This window comes from Nomascus leucogenys, chromosome 11 (genome assembly GCF_006542625.1).
Source record: "Nomascus leucogenys isolate Asia chromosome 11, Asia_NLE_v1, whole genome shotgun sequence".
In the NCBI taxonomy this organism is placed as follows: Eukaryota; Metazoa; Chordata; class Mammalia; order Primates; family Hylobatidae; genus Nomascus; species Nomascus leucogenys.
The window spans coordinates 81418729-81440095 of NC_044391.1; the positions used below are offsets into that span (position 1 = coordinate 81418729).

The 21367-nt window shown below is 41.3% G+C and overlaps 1 protein-coding gene across 5 annotated transcripts in view; it reads left to right on the top strand.

The window, feature by feature from the left end:
- The window catches only part of LOC100602238 (schwannomin-interacting protein 1), a 592588-nt gene that overhangs the window by 538578 nt on the left and 32643 nt on the right, over positions 1-21367 (top strand). The window contains exon 1 of one of the 5 annotated variants that reach the window (XM_012510766.2): positions 8204-10448. The exons of the other annotated variants lie outside the window; for them this stretch is intronic. Coding sequence (XP_012366220.1) covers positions 10371-10448 — 78 coding nt within the window. The 5' untranslated portion in view covers positions 8204-10370. Of the gene's footprint in view, positions 1-8203; positions 10449-21367 lie in introns of those variants that run through there. 5 annotated transcript variants of the gene reach the window in all.

Consider the following 21367-nt stretch of genomic DNA (forward strand, 5'->3'; position numbering starts at 1 on the left):
TATTTCTTTTTTTTTTTTTTGAGATGGAGTCTCGCTCTGTTGCCCAGGCTAGAGTGCAGTGGCGCTATCTCAGCTTACTGCACCCTCCGTCTGCTGGGTTCAAGCAATTCTCCTACCTCAGTCTCCTGAGTAGCTGGGATTACAGGCACCCACCACCATGCCCAGCTAATTTTTGCATTTTTACTAGAGATGGGCTTTCACCATGTTGGCCAGGCTGGTCTCGAACTCCTTACCTCAGGTGATCTGCCCGCCTTGGCCTCCCAAAGTGCTGGGATTACAGGCATGAGCTACCACGCACGGCCTATCCCAATATTTCTATCATGCTTCTCTAATTTATTTTTATACTTATTTATCACCATTTATCATAGTACATATTTTACTTATTTGTTTATTTTCTGGCTCCCTCACTCACTTCATGAGGGCAGGGATTTTATCTTTGTCCTGTCTGCTTTCCCAGTGCTTAGAATAGGTCCTCAAGTAGTACAGATGGATATGTCTACTATTTGTAAAATTGACTAACAAAAAAGGCATTGTAAGGCCGGGCGCAGTGGCTCACGCCTGTAATCCCAGCACTTTGGGAGGCCGAGGCGGGCAGATCACGAGGTCAGGATATCGAGACCATCCTGGCTAACACAGTGAAACCCCGTCTCTACTAAAAAAAAAAAAATACAAAAAATCAGCTGGGCAAGGTGGCGGGCGCCTGTAGTCCCAGCTACTCGGGAGGCTGACGCAGGAGAGTGGTGTGAACCCGGGAGGCGGAGCTTGCAGTGAGCCAAGATCGCACCACTGCACTCCATCCTGGGCGACAGAGCAAGACTGTCTCAAAAAAAAAAAAAAAAAAGCATTGTAAACATTCTATGCCACTTTGGTTTCTTGTTTTATGACTTTCAGTCCTACTCCTTCCCCTCCTCCCACCATGAACCTGCACTGTTTTCATTGTGTGTGAGCTGGTTATCTATCCCCTTATTTCTTGTTAGTTTTCTCATCTGTGAAATGGAGACTTTCCCAGTTAACTTCCTGGCATAAGAGTTGCCAGGTCCCCTGCCGGAGGCTGCCTTTCTGCATAAACAAGTCAGTTATCATGAATTAAGAGCCCCGTTCCTCTTGTGTCATTTCTTCTGAGCACATCAGGGGTTCGGTGAGGATTGTTCAGCGGCCCAGGGAAACCGTCTCACTTCATTTCCCAGCTGTATCTTGCTAATATGTAGAAATACAATGGATTCTTATACATTGCTTTTCTAAATGGATGATTTGTTTTGAAAAAGAGAGTTTCACTGCTACCAAGAGCCTGAACACCCCTGTTTGAGCAAGGGTTTGTAGGCACTGTTCTTTAAACAACATAAACCAAGGACGAATAAACAGAAGGAATTCTCCTACAGAATTTTTCATGGCTGTTTTGTTTTGTTTTTAAAAGTGCTCACCTCATCGTCATCTTCATATACTTTTCTTCTTTACAGGATTTATGTTAGCAAAGAGGTTACTGAGGCATGTGTTGTCATTTGTGGTCATAGCCCTGTTAAAAGATAGAGCTATCGTCCTCCATTTTCCAGTCTTGGGAGGAAGCCAATCTCTTCAGGAAAGAAACTTGCCCACAGCTTCAGGCCTGGCAGCCTTCAAGAGGCCACATTTTTCTAAATGGTTTTTGATAGACAGCTTAGAAATATTGTAAACTTGAAAGCACAAGTTTAGGTCGAAGGGTCCGTTTTGCTTAAAAGCTCTTAAATATTTTTTCCCTCTTTCCTGGAGTGGGGTTTTCGGCTAAGTGTGTACATAAAAACAATGACATACTTTCATACCTTTCTTGCCATTGCTTAAATTCCCTTATGACTGCCCCAGATACAGATCGCACCCTGACATTCTTAGCTACTGTGGGAATGGAGACTTGAGAAAGTAAAGAGAAAGTAAAATAGTGTGTGAATAACACTCATCTTTTTCCTCCCTTGGGAGCATAAAGAGTCCCTTCTTCAAACACATACCAGGTCATGAGAAGCACCGTCAGAAATCTTTAATGCTTCCCTGTGTTCCTTAGGATACATTTCAGACTCCTCTACATGGCCTTCAAGGCCCGACATTTGTTTCTGACCCCTAGGCAGAAACGCTTCTCGCTCCAGACCCTTTACTCCTGCCTTCACAGTGCCATCAGTTCTTAGCTGCAATGCCTCAGGCTGAGATGTCTCCTACCCACACACCACCTGCTCCCACCCACTGCAGGCTAATGCAGCTCTCAAGGCTCAAATGCCACCTCCTTCAGTAAACTTTTCCCGTTTATCTCTCAGTCCAGATGCCTCCTTCTCAGTACATTTTGTTTTTACTTGCATTAGAACCCATTTACAACTATTTACATATAGGACTGTCTCCTCCATTAGACGACAAGCTTCTTTTTTTTTTTTTTTAGATGGAGTCTTGCTCCATCGTCCAGGCTGGCATGCTGTGGCCCAATCTTGGCTCACTGTAACCTCCACCTCCCGGGTTCCAGCGATTCTCCCACCTTAGCCTCCTGAGTAGCTGGGATTACATGTGCCCACCACCATGCCCAGCTAATTTTCTGTATTTTTAGTAGAAACGGTTTTCACCACATTGGCCAGGCTGGTCTCAAACTCCTGACCTCAGGTGATCTGCCCACCTCGGCCTCCCAAAGTGCTGGGATCACAGGCGTAAGCCATCTTGCCTGGCCGACAACAGGCTTCTTGAAGACAACGGGCCTTCTTTAAATTTCCACAAGTCTCTGCCTTATACACAGCGTATGTGTTCAATAAATGTTTGTTGGATTGAATTGCACTTTATGCAATTGTTGATGTTCTGAGTCCCTAGGATCAGGGTTTCCCATCGTAACCCCAGAGATAAGCTCAGATCCATACATTGTAACAAGGAGTTGGTGAAGCTGACCTCAGAAGTCCATGTACCTGGCTTCTCAGCCTCTTGACCAGTTGCCAGCACTTTAAACATCTCGTGTGCCAGAATTGGGGGTGCAGTGCAAGGCACAAAATAAATGAATGACTGGGATGCACAGACATTCCAGCCTTCCCAGAGACAATGCATTAAGAAAATACCTCCAAGCCTACTTCTTCATCCAGAGAATTTTCCCAAGATGAACCTCATGGTCTGTCCCCAAGTGCTTTGCAAGTACTCATCTCCAAGCAGCCTTTCTTACTATAATGAGTTTTGCAAAGTTTTAATACATCCATCTGCCTTATAGAGGGATAATTTTACTGCCGCATGGAATATCAAAGTTTTCTGTGGCCAAATGTTTCAGCCCAATTGAGGTACCATACCCAGCACATAAAATAAAAGACACCCTGTGTTGCTCTTACATGACAAAACTAGGGAGTATATCAGTTTAAGTAGTACATCATGATATTCTTAAAATTCTTGTTGGAGAAAGTAGTAAACAGCCTTTTATGCCCAGATTCTAGTGGGTCATTAATGGTTAACAAAGGAAAGCAAATATATTCTATCCCTATCAACACCAGGACAAGTGAGGACTAGTCTCTCAATCCCTTCTTCCTGTGATTGAGAAAACAAGGTATCAAATTTGAGTTCAAGATTCCACCCAGTTAAAGCCTGGTTTCTTCCACAGCAGGGAAAAACATATTAGAATGGAAAAGGGAATTTCAAAGCATTTTAGCGCTCTATTTGATGGAGGCGTTTAAATATAAGTTCAATGAGACAATTTTCTGTTTTATTCTATAGATTTTTTTGATGGGGAATATTTTTTCTATAGTTAATAGTACCGAAGAGTACTTGGTCTTCATTGTTTTGCCTGTTTAAAGTATAATTGTTGTCAGCCTTGTTGAGATATAGTTGTGTTTTTCCAAAGAGGCAGTAACCTTTGAAATCAATAAAATAATTTTGGAGATAAATTTATATGCATTTTTTTTTTTAGCTCAGATATCTGAAAATCTAATTTATATGCTTTACCACAAAAGGAGCACAAAGATAAGAGCCCCACATGGAAAAAAAAAATTAGCAGGGCTTCATTGTGGGCCTGATCTGAAATAGAAATTTAGTACACGCACATCATTTCTATTTAAAGTAGCACTTGGGCCTCAAACTTCATGATTCAGACTTCGAGTGATTTTAAGAAGTACATATGTGAAACATATTTTAATCCAAAGGTCTAGTATTTATTCTTGGAAAGGATGGTGGTGATGGGGGGTGGGAAGGAAATGGGGCATCTCTATGGAAAATATCACATTGCATTGATGCTTGTTCGAAAGTAGAGACCCCCTATTCGTGCACATACATACACACAAATATATAAAATCTTGGGGAACTAATCACAATTTTACATACAGAAGCCCAACATTAATAGAGCCCTATCCCATTGAAGTCATATCCCATTATTTATTTATATTCTCTATAACAAGGGAAAGTTTGAAATCTTGGTGTACTTAGTATTCCCCTGTGCACTATATAGAAGCATCAGAAACTACCAAGCTTCCTGAAATAGAAAGTAATTTGATAAAACTGCTTGAATTCAAAAGAAAACAACCATCAGAGAGGCCTAAGTGACAATCAGTGTAGGAAAGCCATTAATGGGGAAAGAACACACAGAGAAACATAATGAGGACATTAAAATTGGTTCCACTTGGAAGCTGTGCGATGGTCATCAGGGTGACCGTAGTTGAGTTTCTCGTGCTCAGTTTTAGTTGGACAGGAAGATTTACAACTATGGCCCACGATCTTTTAGATGTAGGAAATTGTGTGACACTCTGTCTACTCCCAACACTGCCACCTCTGCACCCCACACTTTTAATGCCATTATTTTAATTTTTAAAAAATCTATACAGCAAAGTACTTTAAATGGCCTGCATATTTTCATGGCTTTTCTAGCTATCAGAATACTTTAATTGAAAAGCAAACCAAATTTAGATGAACTTTGCACAGAAGAAAAAATTATTTGAAAAGAGGTTATAAACCTAGTAAATGGAATATGGATGTTAAGACTGAGGAGAATGCAGTGGGAGATGAAGGGTTAATCAGGATGAAATCAAGTTTCCATGTATGAATAGGAAAATCTTTTGACAGTGCATAAGTGATCTCCCAGTAATGTGGTCAGTGTTCTCAGAGTTAATAATTTCCACCAATGGCTGATAATGATCATTTAAAAGCATTAACTCACGTGAGCAATGTGCCTTTCAATTCAGATCATGGCTCAACAGGAAACTGAAGCTCTTCATGCTAGTCCTTGAAATTCAGAGCAGCAAGTGGGAAGAGGCTTTTTCAACCTCAGGGATTCTAAGTGACTGTGAGTAGGTTTTCTAAGGGAGAGCACTAGTATCTGGGCCCATCTTATGCATGGACAGTTCATTCTAGACAGGGCAGCAGCAGAGGAGGTACCAGAGACAATCCCCATAGAAGGATAGGAGTGGCTGTCTCCCCATTTGCAAGCCACTGCCAAACCATCAGGCATTACATTCAGTTCAAGTCTCTGCCAAGGTGGTGTTTTATTTTGTGTTTTCCATTCCTATATTCATTTGGACCACATGGAAGTGAAATTAATTACAGTGTTGATCCCAAGCATGTAGTCAAGGTCTTGCCACCCTGCCTGGAAATGTGGTTTGAAATAGAGGGATAATGGCTGATAATGACATTTTTTTCAAGTTCTAGAGCAACCCTTCTACACTTTAAGTTATATTCAAAAATCCTAGGGGTCTCTTTTTTTTTTAAATGCAATTTCTGATTCAGTGGTTCTGGAGTGGGACTGGAGGGCTTACATTTCTAGAAAGCTCCCAGTGCTGTTGATAATCTGCTTGGAGAACACACTTTGAGTAGCAAAACTCTAGAAAGTTTCACAGATCAGTGATGCCACACATAATAGGAAACTCTCAGATATTTTAAGCTGGCACAAGCTATCCTGAAAAATGGTGGCACAGCTCCATCTGGAAAGGGTTTGGGCTACGAGCTTATCTACGTGCTGAGCTTCTTTAGGGAGGGTGCACAGTGATGTCACCACCACTGAGAACTGCCCTCAACCTCTTGCATTCATGTTTCAGGAGCAAATGTTCTATCTCTTCTCTCTGTATAGTGCTTATTAGAGAACACTTATGACAAAAAAGGAGCTAGCAGGTAGAGGAATGGAATGGTCTTTTAGTATTCTCAGTACTATTCCTTGTTGCTGTTGTTTTGTTGGGAAATTTCCATCCTGAATTTTGAGGTGCCTTTCTCCAAAAGATAATATATTATCAATGTATGTGTATATACATGTGTATGTATATCATTACTATATTACTAGTACAAATATATTAATTTGTATGTATATATACATAATCATGAGAGTTCAGTTTTTCTCATTTTAATTGTATACTTAAGCCCACTCTGTTAAAATTAAAGTAAAAAGATATTAGTAATTAGGCATGTCATTTTATGTATCTTACTGAGTCTTGCAGCCTCTAAATTTTTATAATTTCATCCATGTTAGCTATCGATTATAGGTTGCTAAGTGGACTAGGATATTAACCCAGATAAGAATGAAATTCATGTTGTAGCTGAACCCCAAGTGGAGTGGACTGAGGTCTGGAAATCAGTACAGTCATGGAGCCAGGAGCAGAATACTGCTTTGCTGCTACTGTGAAAGAGCCATTTTTACGGTCTTTAGAGCTTTTCAAGCTCTAGTCTGCAGAGTGAGTGGGGTCTGCAGGGTCCTAGAGCTTCGTTTCCACAGAGCTTTCCTGAGAGGCTGTGCTGGGGCTGGGATAATAGGAGAATAGAGCATCCAGGTGGGGTGTGGTAGCCCTCCTCATTCAATCAAAGCAGACCCTTTTTTCCTTTTGAACATATGTGAGTTCCACAGAAGATTTCAGTTGAAAAGCCCTATTAGTGTTTCCTACTGTGGACAGCATTTAGAGGAAACATTTTAAGCAGCGCGTTCATATTTCCTGTGTTCACGTACTTAGTCAACAGCTCTTCATTGCGCACTTATCGTGTGCAAGGCAGTGTTCTACATGCTGTGGAGTAAACAAGATGACAAATCCCTGTCCCCTTAGAAAAGAGCTTGAAACCACAGTGGCTGTTGGAAAGAAGCAACAGTGGTGCTAAAAGACACCAGGTAAACTGAAAAGGAAAATTCATCATGTAGCCTACTAGGTTCTGACATCAGTGAAGTAGCTTCCGTTTCATTTCTTGAGGCTTCATCAGGAAGAGATATGCGACAATACGTGCTGGGTGTTCCAGATGTATGATCTGGAAAATGTTGATTCAGTTCTTGATATTGTTATACAGGGAGCTGTATTAGTCCATTCTTACACTGCTATAAAGAAATACCTGGCCAGGCGTGGTGGCTCACACCTGTAATCCCAGCATTTTGGGAGGCCAAGGCAGGTGGATCACCTGAGGTCAGGAGTTCGAGACCATCCTAGCCAACATGATGAAGCCCCGTTTCTACTAAAAATACGAAAATTAGCTGGGCATGGTGGCGGGCACCTGTAATCTCAGCTACTTGAGAGGCTGAAGTCGAAGAATCGTTTGAACCTGGGAGGCAGATGTTGCAGTGAGCCAAGATTGTGCCACTGCACTCCAGGCTGGAGATTCCATCTCAAAAAAAAAAAAAAAGGAAATACCTGAGACTGGGTAATTTATAAATAAAAGAGGTTTAATTGGCTCATGGTTCTGCTGGCAGTACAGGAAGCATGGTGGGGGAGGCCTCAGGAAACTTACAATTACGGCAGAAGGCAAAGGGGAAGCAGGCACATCTTCACACAGCCAAAGCAGGAGGAAGGGAAAGAGCGGGGAGGTGCTACACACTTTTAAACAACCAGATCTCATGAGAACTCTTATCACCAGAGCAGCATTAGGGGGATGGTGCTAAACCATTAGAAACCACCCCCATGGTCCAATCACCTCACACCAGGCCCTACCTCCAACATTGGTGATTACAATTGAACATGAGATTTTGGTGGGGACACAGATCCAAACCACGTATCTGGAGCTCTGCTAGATTTGTCTGTGTTGAACTCTAATCTTTAAAAGCTATGCTTGGATGGGCGTGGTGCCTCACATCTGTAATCTCAGTACTTTGGGAGGCCAAGATAGGAAGATCACCTGAGCCCAAGAGCTCAAGACCAGCCTGGGCAACATAGTGAGATCCCGGCCCTACAAAAACGTTTTAAAATTATCCAGGCATAATGGTGCACACCTATAGTCCCAGCTACTCAGAAAGCTGAGGTGGGAGGATCACTTGAGCCTGGAGGTCAAGGTGGCAGTGAGCCATGATCATGCCACTGCACTCTAGCCTGGGCAACAGAGCAAGACCCTGTCTAAATAAATAAATAAAAGCTATACTTGATTATTTTATTCAGCACAATTATTTCTTACAGAGGCGGCCAGTGTGGGATGGTCTGGCACACTCATTTAGAGTGTGGGCCACAGAGGCAGAGAGCCCATGTTCATCTTCCTTAACCTCACTGAGATCTTTCATTTTGCTGTAAAACACAACTGATAGTAATATCTATTCCAAAATATTATTGAGAGGATTAAAGACATATGTAGGAGGTGCATATAAAGTACCTGGCACATAGCAACCCCTCCCTCAATAAAGGGTAGCTATTGTTATGTTAATATATGCCAGGTAAGAAGATGCATGCTTCCTTCATTTTAACTAACCTCCTTTGGCAGGATTTGACATACACAGGGTCCTTCAAACTAGAGCATACTTTAACCCGAAAGTCTTAGCCTTGGTGAATTCTCCTGTATTTTGAGCACTTGCACTGGGCACTGGGAGCAGCAGTCTGTGGCCAGCATTGCCACAGCCCCAGGAAGCATTCTGGGCTGCCTGCATGCAGACAGTGGGACCCCCATCTGGAGTGAGGGTCCTGGGGTTTGAAGGAGAGTAAGACAAGGGAGATGTCTTCCAGGGAAAACCCTGCCCAAATGCAAATGTGTTTCATGAGAGACAACTTGTTATTGTAACATCTGACAAACATGCAATTCATTATTTTCGGAACTGAGGTGGGGCAATGAGAATGGAGTAAAGGGAAGATTTCACTTTGGCTCGGGGGCTACAGAGGGAAGTATTTGCTTTATAGAAGTAGGGCTATTATAAACTACCTTGAGACACATTTATGCCACAAATCTTCTACAAATTGAATTTTAAAAAAATGTGGAGAGAAATAAGTAGACCCTGAAGGTGAGCGTGTCAGCAGCGGTTCAGATGCCAAAAGGTTATCTTGAATAGCCTTTTTGCTTTTAGAACTCTGTTCTTAACAGTATTGTGGTTGCACAAGAATCTATATTGGAAAATTTATTGACTAATATACTTGCTGCTTTTTATCTAAGCTTGTCAGAGTGTAAGATGGTGTTGCTAAATGAAGGCTTGCCCTTTGAATTCTTTTCTGACCTATTTCTCCTGCAAACAGTAGCTTTATTTTTTGGAAATAAACAGTGGGCATAATTTTTAGTTTATGACAGTAGTAAGCTGATCCTGATGAGTGTGTGTTTGTGTGTGCACTTCTGCTTGTCTGCATCTTGCACCAAAACATCCTCCAGCTGTGGGCCTTTTCCCTCTCTTTAGTAAAGCCTGTAAACAAAACCAGAAGCCATGGGAAAAGTGTAAAGAGAGCAGCAGAAAAGAACGTTTGCTTTTGTGAAAAAGCCCGCCACTGCTTGAATTTTAAAGAAAAGTTGATGGATCTTTTTCTGTTGCCTATATTAATAGAACAAAGCACTGCTCCCAGGGCAGAAGGGTCCTTCTCTGTGTTGGAAGTGAATTTCAGTCTCGTCCTGGAGCTCCTACCAGATGAGACTTTTACATGTGATTTTAAGAAATGATCAGTTTAGGGGGGAAAAAAGCAAACATCTGTGTTACAGGTCAGCCTTTAAATTATACTGTTTTAGTTTTGTCATGGGATACCCAGCTTTTAACTCAGTAGTGAAGTCGGCTGGGCTGGAAGTTTTCACATCTATTTTTATCCCACATAATCTACCCCTGGTTCAGATTGCTAGTTTCCTCACAGAGCTCCAGTCCACACTCGGCCGTGAACCGGGAGTTGAATCAGCTGGCTGAAGCTGAGTGCCTCTCTTTTCCTTTCTTGGGAACAGGAAAGGTGCTGTGGAGAGGAATTGGGGCGGGATCATTCAGGGGAAGGTGACAGCAGATGGTGGGAAGGCCAGAGTCAGCAAGCCAAGTGTCGGGGGCAGAGTGAGACTCAGAGAACAGCAGCTGCCCAGTGCCAGAGCAAGGAAAGGGCAGGGAGGCTGGGCGGGGCAGTGTCTGTGGGACAGAAGGGGGCAAGAACACACACAGCCAGGCACAGCCTCTTAGCCAGCTCTCCATGTCAGCATGAGCAGTAACCAGGGAACTGGGCCGTTGGCACATCAGCCTATCAGAATTCATGGGAGGTTATTTCTTAAGTGAAATTCTAAAGAGTTAAAGGATGAATTTGGACAGTGATGGAATGGATGACATCATCAGTCAAGAATCCTCATTGGATATGGAGGGGAATTATAAAAAGGTAAGGGGGGAGAGCTCTTTTGTTTATAAACAATTGAACCATTTTTCTAACTGGAAGAAAGATCACCCTTGAGGAGTGGCCAAATTCCACACTCAGTGGCTATTGCCATAATATAGTCAGGAAAAACTAAATGCACAGAATCAAATGCATTAAGCTAGGAAAGTTCTTTCTGCTTTTCCCAGCTTATATTCATTAATATGTTACAGCAGCAACTAAAACACACATGTTGTTATTCTGAAGTTGAAAAAATTCTATTATGCATTTAACTGCTAGGCAGGCTTTTTATGTGAAGGAATTTTTAAAAAATTATTGACATATATTTACAGTTCACTGGCAAAAAAATTACTAGAATGTTTAACCTATTTTTCCAATTTTTTGTTTGACTTTATTGGCAATGAAAAATATCAAATTTTAGTTAACATGTTTGGGGTTTTTAAAAGTTGATACAGTATCTGTTCATCTTTTGCCTGCCTTTTTTTTTTTTTTTGAAAGTCAGTAAATATATTTTGAGAATGTTTTATATGGTAATGTTCTGGTAATCACAGGCCCGAGTAAAAATAGCTTTAGTTATATGGGCGAGGTCATGAAATTAAACTACAAGTATATGCTTATCTGTCCACAGAAGCCTAAAACACACACCATGTCCTTCCCTCTTCATTATTTGCCATAAGTCAAGTGTAGTTCACAACATGGCATAACATGAAGAATAAAATCCCTTTCATCATGGGCCTGGAAATGAAGATCTCTTTACCTCAGAGGCAAGTATCAGTTAATGATAGAACAGTAAAACTTGCTACTTAATTTTTAATTTGATCAAATACATCACTAACTTTTTTCCCTGGAATGAGATATAGAAAGAAGCTTCTGTCATGATAGATCCTTACATGTAGTAATGTAAAATATGGTAGTTTATAGCTTATATACATGTGTGTGTGTGTGAGTGTGGGGACTGTTTTAAGTATATACTGTACTTCCTAGAGCAGTTCACAATAGCTTATGTTCTTTCTCCACAAGCTGAAACTTAAATATGTAAAAGAGGTTTCAGTGACCTGCCATGTTGCCCTTTGTGTTTTTCATCCCTTGTGATCCCCAAGACAGGAACGAGCACCCAAGATGATAGTTCGCTGAGTCTTATAACCCTAACACTTCCCAGCTGTCTGCTTCTGCCGGAAGCGGTGTGCAAAAGATGCTTGGGACACTCTGCCATAAGAGTCAGATTTCCTACCCAACTCTGCAGAACAAGTGTAGCCATCTCATACTTCTGCTATTTTCAGTGTCAAAGAACTGTTCATGGTTTCCTTTGTCAGACCATTTCTCAGATAGAAGAGTATAGGTCAGTTTGCACTTAGGAAAAATGAAAGACATACCATTGCTAATGCATTAACGATGAAGTCATGACCACTCTAGTTTTTTCCTACTTAGAAACAGGGAACCCAGATGCCTGAATAAGTAAGCAATGATACACCAGCAACTGGAGACAGGGCTGACTAAAGCTACAGACATGTATGGCTCAGGGAGCTTTAAAACATCAACAACAACAAAACAGAATTGCACTGTGTAACCCATTATCTAACAAAGGCAGTAGAATGCCGCATATGATTTCAGTATCTGATAGGTTAGTACAAAAAAACTGTGAGATGAAACCTCTAGATGTGTGGAGTGCTCAGAGATCAGTTCATTGTGTTCCGGACCTTAAACATGAGGGTTGTTCTCTTGTCATTCCAGCCTTTTAAATACCTTTCTCAGGCAAAGTGTTTTAAAATTTTTATATGTATCATGATTATTATGAAGACTTCATTATAATTATCCTTCTTTTTTAAACCCACTCTTTGTAATTTTACTATGAGCTAGTGAAACAGGGCAACATATGCTTTTTTAAAAATATGAGGAATAAGAAAATAGTTACCTAATATAAAAATAACTTTCCCTAATTAGAATCTTCCTTTTCTAATTTTTTTCTCTAATATTTTTCCTGTTTTGTTGGCTAAGTAGAAAATTAAATTAGATGCCATAAAGTGGGGCTCTGCAGGCTTTTTTGACATTGCATTCATCAGTAAGATGGTTTTGAGTCCATGCCTGTAATATACATATATTTTATTCAGAAATAGCACCCACCACTATAAAATATAATATGTGTATATAAAACATATACACAGATATTTTAGAGAATGAAATGTTTAAAATATAAATATAAGTAAAAGTTGTAATTTTTTTTTATCTTCTGTGGTACTTTCACCCCATTTTGAGGTCAATTGTCAAAAACAATTAAAAAATTGATACACCCCTGCTTAGGTACCATAGAATTCCCTGAACCAATTGCACTAATAAATACCACATGTGTATAGGGATTATTTTACAGGGTTGTTTTAAAGTCAGACAAACAGCCTTCGGGGGAAAGTTCACTTTCTGATAACTAAAATTAGATTCCACTGAAGCAAAGGAAGAAAAAGATTATGCATCTGTTCCTTTTCCGTGGCGAAGGTTTTGATTGTAAGAAAGATGTTTCATTAAGGACCTCTGGTTTATTCAATAGTAATAGTAACACTGCCCTCAACAGAAAACAGATCTTAGTGTTTAAGAAGAAAAGTGCAGACCTTAGCAGAATCCGACGTGTATGCGTTCAGCCCATTATTTCCCTGCCCTGCTGTGAGCAACTTCTGATCCCCGATAAAGAACCACAGAGCTGATTGTCTTCAGGACCAACATGGTACGCAGCATCTAAGTCAGTGTCCTCATCCATTCCACCATCGCTTACCAAGAGCCCTCTCATGTTCCCGGCACTGTGCATGGCGCTAGGATCACCGAAGGGGGACTGAGCTTTCCCTCCGGGAGCTGACCGTCCCAATGGGGGAGGCAAATAAAGGAACAAACTACATGGAACTGATGCTGCCTGGAGTGTCCAGATAGCTGGTGTGGACTTCTAAAGTGTGCAGCCATTTAGATCTTTCCCTGCCCCAGGAATGTGTACCTTAAACACGAGAGTTGTTCATGTGTACATTCTTGGGGCATGAAAAGATCTAAATGACACTAATGGAGAGAAAGAAAAGGAAATCGGGAAAATTTAATATAGAATATGGCAGAAGACTGGCTCCAACTTTGTTCCAGAGCAGAGAAAATGCAGGGAATCTGGTATGGCCTTCTGTTCCTAGGCTACTGTGCACAGAATCAGGGAGCTGACAGCAGGGCGGTGAGCGGGCCCAGGGCCGGGCCAGCCGCTCACTTCGCTTTGTTCCTCAGGGGTGCCGTCTCTAGTGCTGTGCATCCAATTATGGTGAAAGATTAGGGAGGACCCTGTGAAAAAATTAAAAGGCTGGAAGGAACAATATTTAAAGTGAAGCCACAGCTGCGCCTCATGTTTTTTTTAAAAGGTGAATGGAAATGACTGCTTGAGATAAACTGCAATAAACAGGAACACAGAATGCCAGCTGCCATTCCAGACAAGCGCTCTGCCCTCCCCACACAATTACTGAGGAAAAGCAGCCGTCGACCTCCATTAACCCTCCCGTCTTCCTGCCTGTGAGGGCTGAATATGCTTGAAGAACCATGTTAAGTTACTGAAGCCTGGGACCTAGCCCCACCTCAGCCACCTGGGAAAAATCTCTTCCGCTTTGTGGGTCAGGGTCTCCTTTTCTTAAAAGAAAGAATTAGCCTGGTCGGTCTTAGATGTTATAAATATAAAGCTTCCTGGCTTGTGATTCAGGTTTCTTATCACCCCATTGGCACACCTCGGTTAGCCAGCATGCTCAGGGAATGGGCTGTTTCAGGTAACTAGAATTTCCAGTGAAATGCAAGTGTGTTAAATGTATTCTTGTTCTCACACACACATGCACACAAACGTGCTCACACATATGCACGCACATGCCCCCTTCCATGTCATGGTCATCTTCTACAGCACTCTCTACTTGGTCTCTTTCCCTTCTCTTTGCTAGTTTCCTTAGGCTTCCAGCTCTCCTCATTTTCATGTGTGTGTATGGCTTTTTAAAAAATTGAGATATAATTCACATACATAAAAGCCACCCTTTTAAAGTGTACACTTTGATGGTTTTTAGTATATTCATAAGGCTGTGCACATCGTCTAATTCCAGAATTTTTCATCACCCCAAGAAGAAACCCCGTACCCATCAGGAGTCAATCCCAAATCCTTTCTTTTCTTAGCCTCTGACAACCGCTAATTTACTTTATGTATTTATAAATGGACCTGTTCCAGACATTTTTGGCTCCTTTTTTCTCCCTTTCTCCATTCTTCTCACTACCTTCCCCACCCCTTCCTTTTAATATTAATAACAGCTACCACTTTATAAATTTTCTGTGTGTGCCAGGCACTGCGCCAAGCACTTTCTATATAGTATTTCATTTAATTATTAAAACAACCTAAAAATAGGTATTATTTCTTTTTTCAAAAGAAGAAACTGAGGCTCAAAGAGTCTCAGTAACTCGTAGTAATGTCAGAGTCAACATGTCAAGCAGGGTCTTCTTGACTCCAAATACTCCTCCCCACCTTCTTTCTGGCCATGAGTCTGTGTCCACCTCCCCCGGATCCTAGGTCCATTCTGACACAGGAGGTTGAGGACACCAGCTTCCTGGCTGCTGATTAAGGCTTGGCTGTTTCATAACCATGCAGTAGGTGTTTGGGACTGTTGTGTTCCTGACAGTGATACTGAATGACTGTGATGGGTTTCCAGGCTTCTAAAATGGCACCTGTTAAAAATAGAGTTGCCAGATAACACTGTCTTTTGCTAGAAAGTAGTCTCTGGTAGGCAATCATTTGAGAAGTAGAATGAGCTCAGGTTCATTCCCAGCTGTTTGTGTTTTGGATATGGTGCTCACAGGGGAGGACAATCATTTAGTTTTCTACTGTATCCCTTGAGGAGTTAATGTTGAAACACCTCCTCTACAGTAACCATCTTTGTAGATTGCAGCTTAGACTCCTTCACTTTCAGCAAGGTTCCCTCTAAGTGGCTACTGAACTTTAACCCTAGGTATTTGTTAAATACCTTTGCTTACCTTCTCAATCGAAATATTCAAATGTTATGGACTCTGCGCAGCAGCATTTCTATCTGCCTGCTTCTGTTTATGTCACTTCCCTGTAGCATAAGAAGGAATGCCGTCAACACTAGGCAAAACCATCCTCACAGTTAGTTATTATAAATATATTTATTTATAAATGCAGTTAGTTATTAATTGTAAATAAATATCTGCATTTTCTGTACTGGCATCCCAGTTCTTTTGATGTCAGCCAATACTCAAGTAAAATAGGTGTCAGAAGACACAGGGCCCCAGAGTCCTTCCCCTTGGGTGCCCATCCTGGGCTTTAGATATCTGAGGCCAGCTTTCTCGTGGGTACAGGTCCTGAGCAATTTACACCCAAAGGCCTTACTGTTGCCCAGCAGCCCAGGCTGACACTTACTTAAGGAAACGTGTTTAGGCAGGTTGGTACGAGGATGCAAAGATAAGAAATTTCAACAGCATTTCAGGAAACCTGTATGTGGCAGCTCATCTTGACCTTTCTGGATGTTTAGTGTAAGTGACTGAAATGGAAAATGTCAGAAATACAAAATGAAAAGAAAGTGTCCTGACTTACTATCCATTCAGTGATGCAATTGAAAGATACTATTTTTTAACTTATATTTACTTCCACTACCAATTTAAAAAGCACTTCCCAGGGGATAAAATAAGATTCAAGAATTTAAAATAACCTGCATGGTGCAAGAATTTATGCACTTGACATTCAACAGCATACAATTTCTTTTCTTCTGGAATGCTGTTTTTATATTCAGGTCTAGCGACAAATTCATGGTTTGTCTCAGTGAGAAAATAATTAGAAAGTACTATTAGTATATTTGGGTTTTCTTTTGGCCTTTTCGTTTCAAAGAAAATTAATAACACTTACATAACAAACAAGTAAGTTCTATACTTCTGGTTCATAATGTTTAAGAGCTTCAGACTCCTCACACTGTAATGCTACCTATAAATGTTAGAATAAAGCTGTCTTACAAGCTAGGGAAAGAAATAAGAGCAACTACCACTTTCCTAAAGGAAGAGTACTTTTCCACAGAGAGCTTCAGAATCCCAGTTACGTTCCCTGGCGGATGCTGCTAATGATGATGATGCCAGCTGTCACTAGGCAATAGATTGCACTGAAGCAAGGGGATCATTAATTGCTTCAAAACAGGCATCCTGGTAAGGCCTTGGCAGAGGCCAGGCTGCTACAAATGAAATCCACCTGGCTTCAGAGTCTGGCCATGCCACATGGAACAGATGTGTGCTCAATTACAGAAGAACCAACTCTGTGTTTCATCTAGCTACTTGATCTGCTCAATTTGTTTAAAGCTGTGGTTCTCAAAGTGCCTATGCTAGCATCAGCAGCAGCATCTGGGAACTTGTTAGAAATGCACATTCTCACCTCCACCCCAGACTTTGTTGAAACGGAAAAATAGACTGTGTATTTACAAGCCCTCCAGGTAATCCTCTTGCACAGTCAATCAAGTTTGAGAGCTATTGGCTTAAAGAAATGTGTGACAGGGTGTGTGTGTGTGTGTGTCTGCGCACACACGCATGCATGCTCCCCCCAGTCTCCACTTGGCCAACCAGTGTCCCAGCAACCCCCTGGCATCCTGAGTTCCTTTCTGGGCCACGGGGGACCAGTGTATTCATTAGCTTCTGGGATGATGCAGCCCATAATCCTTAGGAAGTTTTTTGTCAATGGCATATTGTTTTCCTTTTTACCATTGGTGGCAAGTATTTACTTCATTGCTTTAACAAGCATTTCCTGGGGCCTATAGGTAACACCAGTGTAGAAGACAGAGAAAGAGCAGTCAAGTCCTGTGAGGCTTCTTAACCTTAGAGAAGATCTCCTGCAAAACCTCTAACCTTTTGCAACTCCTGGGGCTTATTAGAAATGCAGAGTCTCTGGCCCTGTCTCTGATTTAGAACATGCATCTTAGCAAGATCTTGAGGTGACTCATAAGTACCCTGAAGCCTGAGAAGCATTGCACCAGGTAACAACTTAGCAGTGTGAAAAAGAGGATGCTAGACGTGGTATCTGTAGGGGTCATTAGTGAATTAGTATTGAGACAGTGAGCATTATAAAACAAGTACATCCAATAATTTTTAAAAGTCTATTTCAGTTCCCATGGCAAAGAGTGAAAAGTGAGAAACAGATGTGTCTGGGAGGAGGGGAAGCTCAATCCAGGGAAGAACAGAAAGACAGGAAACTGGGGGAAACACTTTTCTTTCTCCCACTCCTTCCCACAACTGAATCTTGTCCAGGCCTACAACTGTTCCTGCTCCAAATCTTACATCTGCTTTTATTCCCACCTCTGTGCCTTTCTCATCTACTGGATCCCCTGATTCCCTAGGCCAGGTTTCCTTAAATCCATTCATCCTCAGGGGAGTTTGAGGAAGCCCCTTCCTCTTGGTCTGACAGGCCCTTTCCGGCTCTGTGGGTTTCATCATCTGTGCAGGACTCAGAAGGAAGCAGCTGTTTGTTGTGTCCTAAGCACCAGATGGCTTTAGGTTCAGGTTTAGGATGTTATTTCCTGAAGTGTGTTCCTGAGAACCCTAGAGGCCCCCCAGATTTTCCCACAAAAAAATACAGTTTGTCAAGTAAATAGATTTTGAAAATGCAGAAAACACCCAATCTTCCGCTTCTAAATTTACGTGCAGATTAGCATGCTGAAGGCTTCTTGCTTCCGAGACACCACAATGCTGCTGGTAAGATGGGCTGGGCCAGAGGCAGGAAGGCAGAACCTGGGGAGGGGATGCAGGAATGATCTTGGTGTGTAAGGGATGGGGCCATGCCATATGCCAAAAAAAAGTGTGGAAAGGTCCTGGGGACATATTAGATTTGAAGATAGATGATACCTACCGATGCTGAACGTTTTGCTTTTTATTTCATTACTGAATGCCCCTCTTTGTTCTTGTCCAGACTGGGGAATTGCAGTAGAACAGGGCACATCAGGAAAGGCTGAGCATTGGTGTTCAGAGTCTACAAGTGCTCAGTGGTCTGTGTTCTAAGATCATGGTGGCTTGCATGGTGTCATTGAAAGTCACTGTGAGCCTCATCTGCTCAGGCACTGCAGGTGGCAGTAGGGAATTAGCGACAGATGAGGACGAAAACTTCCTGGGGCCGAATAGCAGTGAGTTTCTAATCACATTTTTGCTTTCATCTGGGGCTTGAATAGCTTTTCTGCCTGATGGTGATGAGCCCTATTCCTCAGTTGCCCTTTGTTTTTGCTAGCAATACCAATTTTAGATGTTGTACTTTTGTTTTATGAGGGTATTTCCCAAGGCTGTTTTAGGAGTGGACATGGCTCTGCCTGTCATAAGTGCAGCCAGACAGTGGTGTTTTGAGTCAGCCTCTTCCTTTTCCTGTACCCTTGTCTGTTACTCACCCTGGAGCGTGTTAGGCTTGGCTGGATTGAGGGGGCTGGTGGAAAACATATTTGCCTTGCAGGTGTAATTCCTCAGAGAACAAACCGCCCTTGAAACCACACACACATATATTTTACACATGTGGGCAACTGAAAGAAAATTAGGTTCTCATTGTTAAATGTTCAGATTGAGCAGTAATGGTAAGGAGAGTGGTCCTGATGAGAAGATATTTGTATTGTGGATATTTGTGGTTATGATTTAGCCCATGGTATGTATGCTTTGCCAGTGTTTTCTCTTTTTCTGAGAAAACATCACATCCATCTCAGGGAAGAAGTAGACCCATAACTCTGTGCCACATTTTATCCTCTACATGGTACCCACCATTATTATTAGTCTGAACACCTTACTCTTTAATGTGGAAAAGTGATGTGAAAAAGCAGAAAGATCTGGTATTAGAAAGCATGAACTTCGATCCTACTGCTCCTGCCTAACAGTATGGTCACATTTCATCTCCCTCAGTTTCCTCATATTCAAAGCAGAAATTGTTGGAGTATGAACCATAATGCTACCATCTATCACAGATTTACATTACCACAGGTCAGGTACAGCTGCTAAGTAATTTACCTAAGTTTTCTCATTTAATCTTCCAGCATCTAGTGAGATCCTTTACCTCTGGACTGGGAAGAGTTTTCCAAGCACAAAAGCCACTGACAGCCTGACAGAGGAAGCAAGCTATTGACTTAACTACATAACATTTACAGTTGAAACTCAAAAGGGCAAATACTCTACTATAAAATGTTTAAAATTCTCAGACCTTTGTAGAAAAATAAGCAAAGCTAGGAATAAGTAATTCAGAGAAAAGAAAGTACAGTCACTAAAAACATTTAAATATTTACTCTCACTAGTAATCAAAGAAATTAAAATTTAAAAACATTACTTTTTGCCTATCAAATTTTTAAAAAAATTTTTTTTTAAGTGAAAATGTTCAGTGTTAGCCAGGATGTAGTGAAAGCTGCACCCTCTTACATTGCTGGCGGGCATGTGGATTGGAACAGCTTTTTTCGAAAGCAATGTGACAAAATGTGTCAAGAGCCTCAACAAATGTTCACACTCAGCTGATCTGCTAATTCCACTTCCAGGAACTTATCCTGAGGAAATAATCAGACATGTGGGCAGGCATTTATGTAAAGAGGCTAATTTCTGGCCGGGCACGGTGGCTCACACTTGTAATCCCAGCACTTTGGGAGGCTGAGGCAGGCAGATCACGAGGTCAAGAGATTGAGACCATCCTGGCCAACATGGTGAAACCCTGTCTCTACTAAAAATACAAAAATTAGCTGAGCGTAGTGGCACAAGCCTGTAGTCCCAGCTACTTGGGAGGCAGGAGAATTGCTTGAACCTAGGAGGCGAAGGTTGCAGTGAGCCGAAATGGTGCCACTGCACTCCAGCCTGGCGACAGAGTGAGACTGCATCTCACCAAAAAAAAAAGAGGCTAACTTCCATGTTATTTTTAATTTGACACAACTCAAATGGCTAACCATAGAAGGTAACTCCATAGGATGGAATGATATGCAACCATTAAAGATTGTGTTTTTATTCCTTTCTGGCTGCTCTGGAGGAAAAATTTTTAAAAGATTTTAAAATTGTGTTTTTAAAGAATTTGAAGTGACACAAGGGCAATTCTGAAAATATAATAAACAATATGATCTCAACTTTATAAAAAGGAAAATAATGCACACATATGATAAAAACTAGGAGGAAATATACTAAAATGTTAGCAGTCATCTCTCTCTAAGTGGTGGGATTATGAGCGATGTTTATATTCTTTATGCTTTTCTTGATTTGTTCAGTGGTATCCAGAGACAGACAGAGAAGGAGAGAGGGGGAAAGAGAGTGTATTATAAAACAGTCCTCTTTAAATTGTTAGTGAAGTATTCAGGTGTAAAGAACTGCAATTAATGGAAATGGAAATATTTTCAAGGTCTCCTCCAATATCTGTAGCTCTAGTTTATCAAGAAAGATAGACATGGAATCAAGGGTATATTCACACATTCATACCCTGGGATAAGAGTTTTCTTTAAAGCATGTTTCAGACCCTAGGCTAATGTCAGGCCAGCATGTTGTTGAACATTAATCATTAAAATTCATGTCGCTATCTACTGATTTTATATTTGGATATTCAGCTATACTCAACAGTTTTCTGCCTGTTGAGGACTTTGGTGAGAATCTCTTTTGTCTGTGATATGGATTGAGAAATAGGTTCATTGACTGTACAAAATCTGCCTGGCAGATATAGGGATTTGAAATGAACTTGTTTTAAATAAAGGTGTCAAGTGATGTGATTCTGTTTTGGCTGGACCATCCCAAGTGCCAGCCTTGCATATTCGGAAAGGTGGTTTGCCCTAATTAAGGTTCCAAGCAGTACAGTTGCAAGTGGTTAGTGAAATAAAAGGCATTCTTGCTTCCCTCTATAACCTTATGGTTACTTTCTTAAGGCTTGGTTTTGTGCTAGCCCAGCAAAAAATAAGAACTATGAAAGCAGTCTT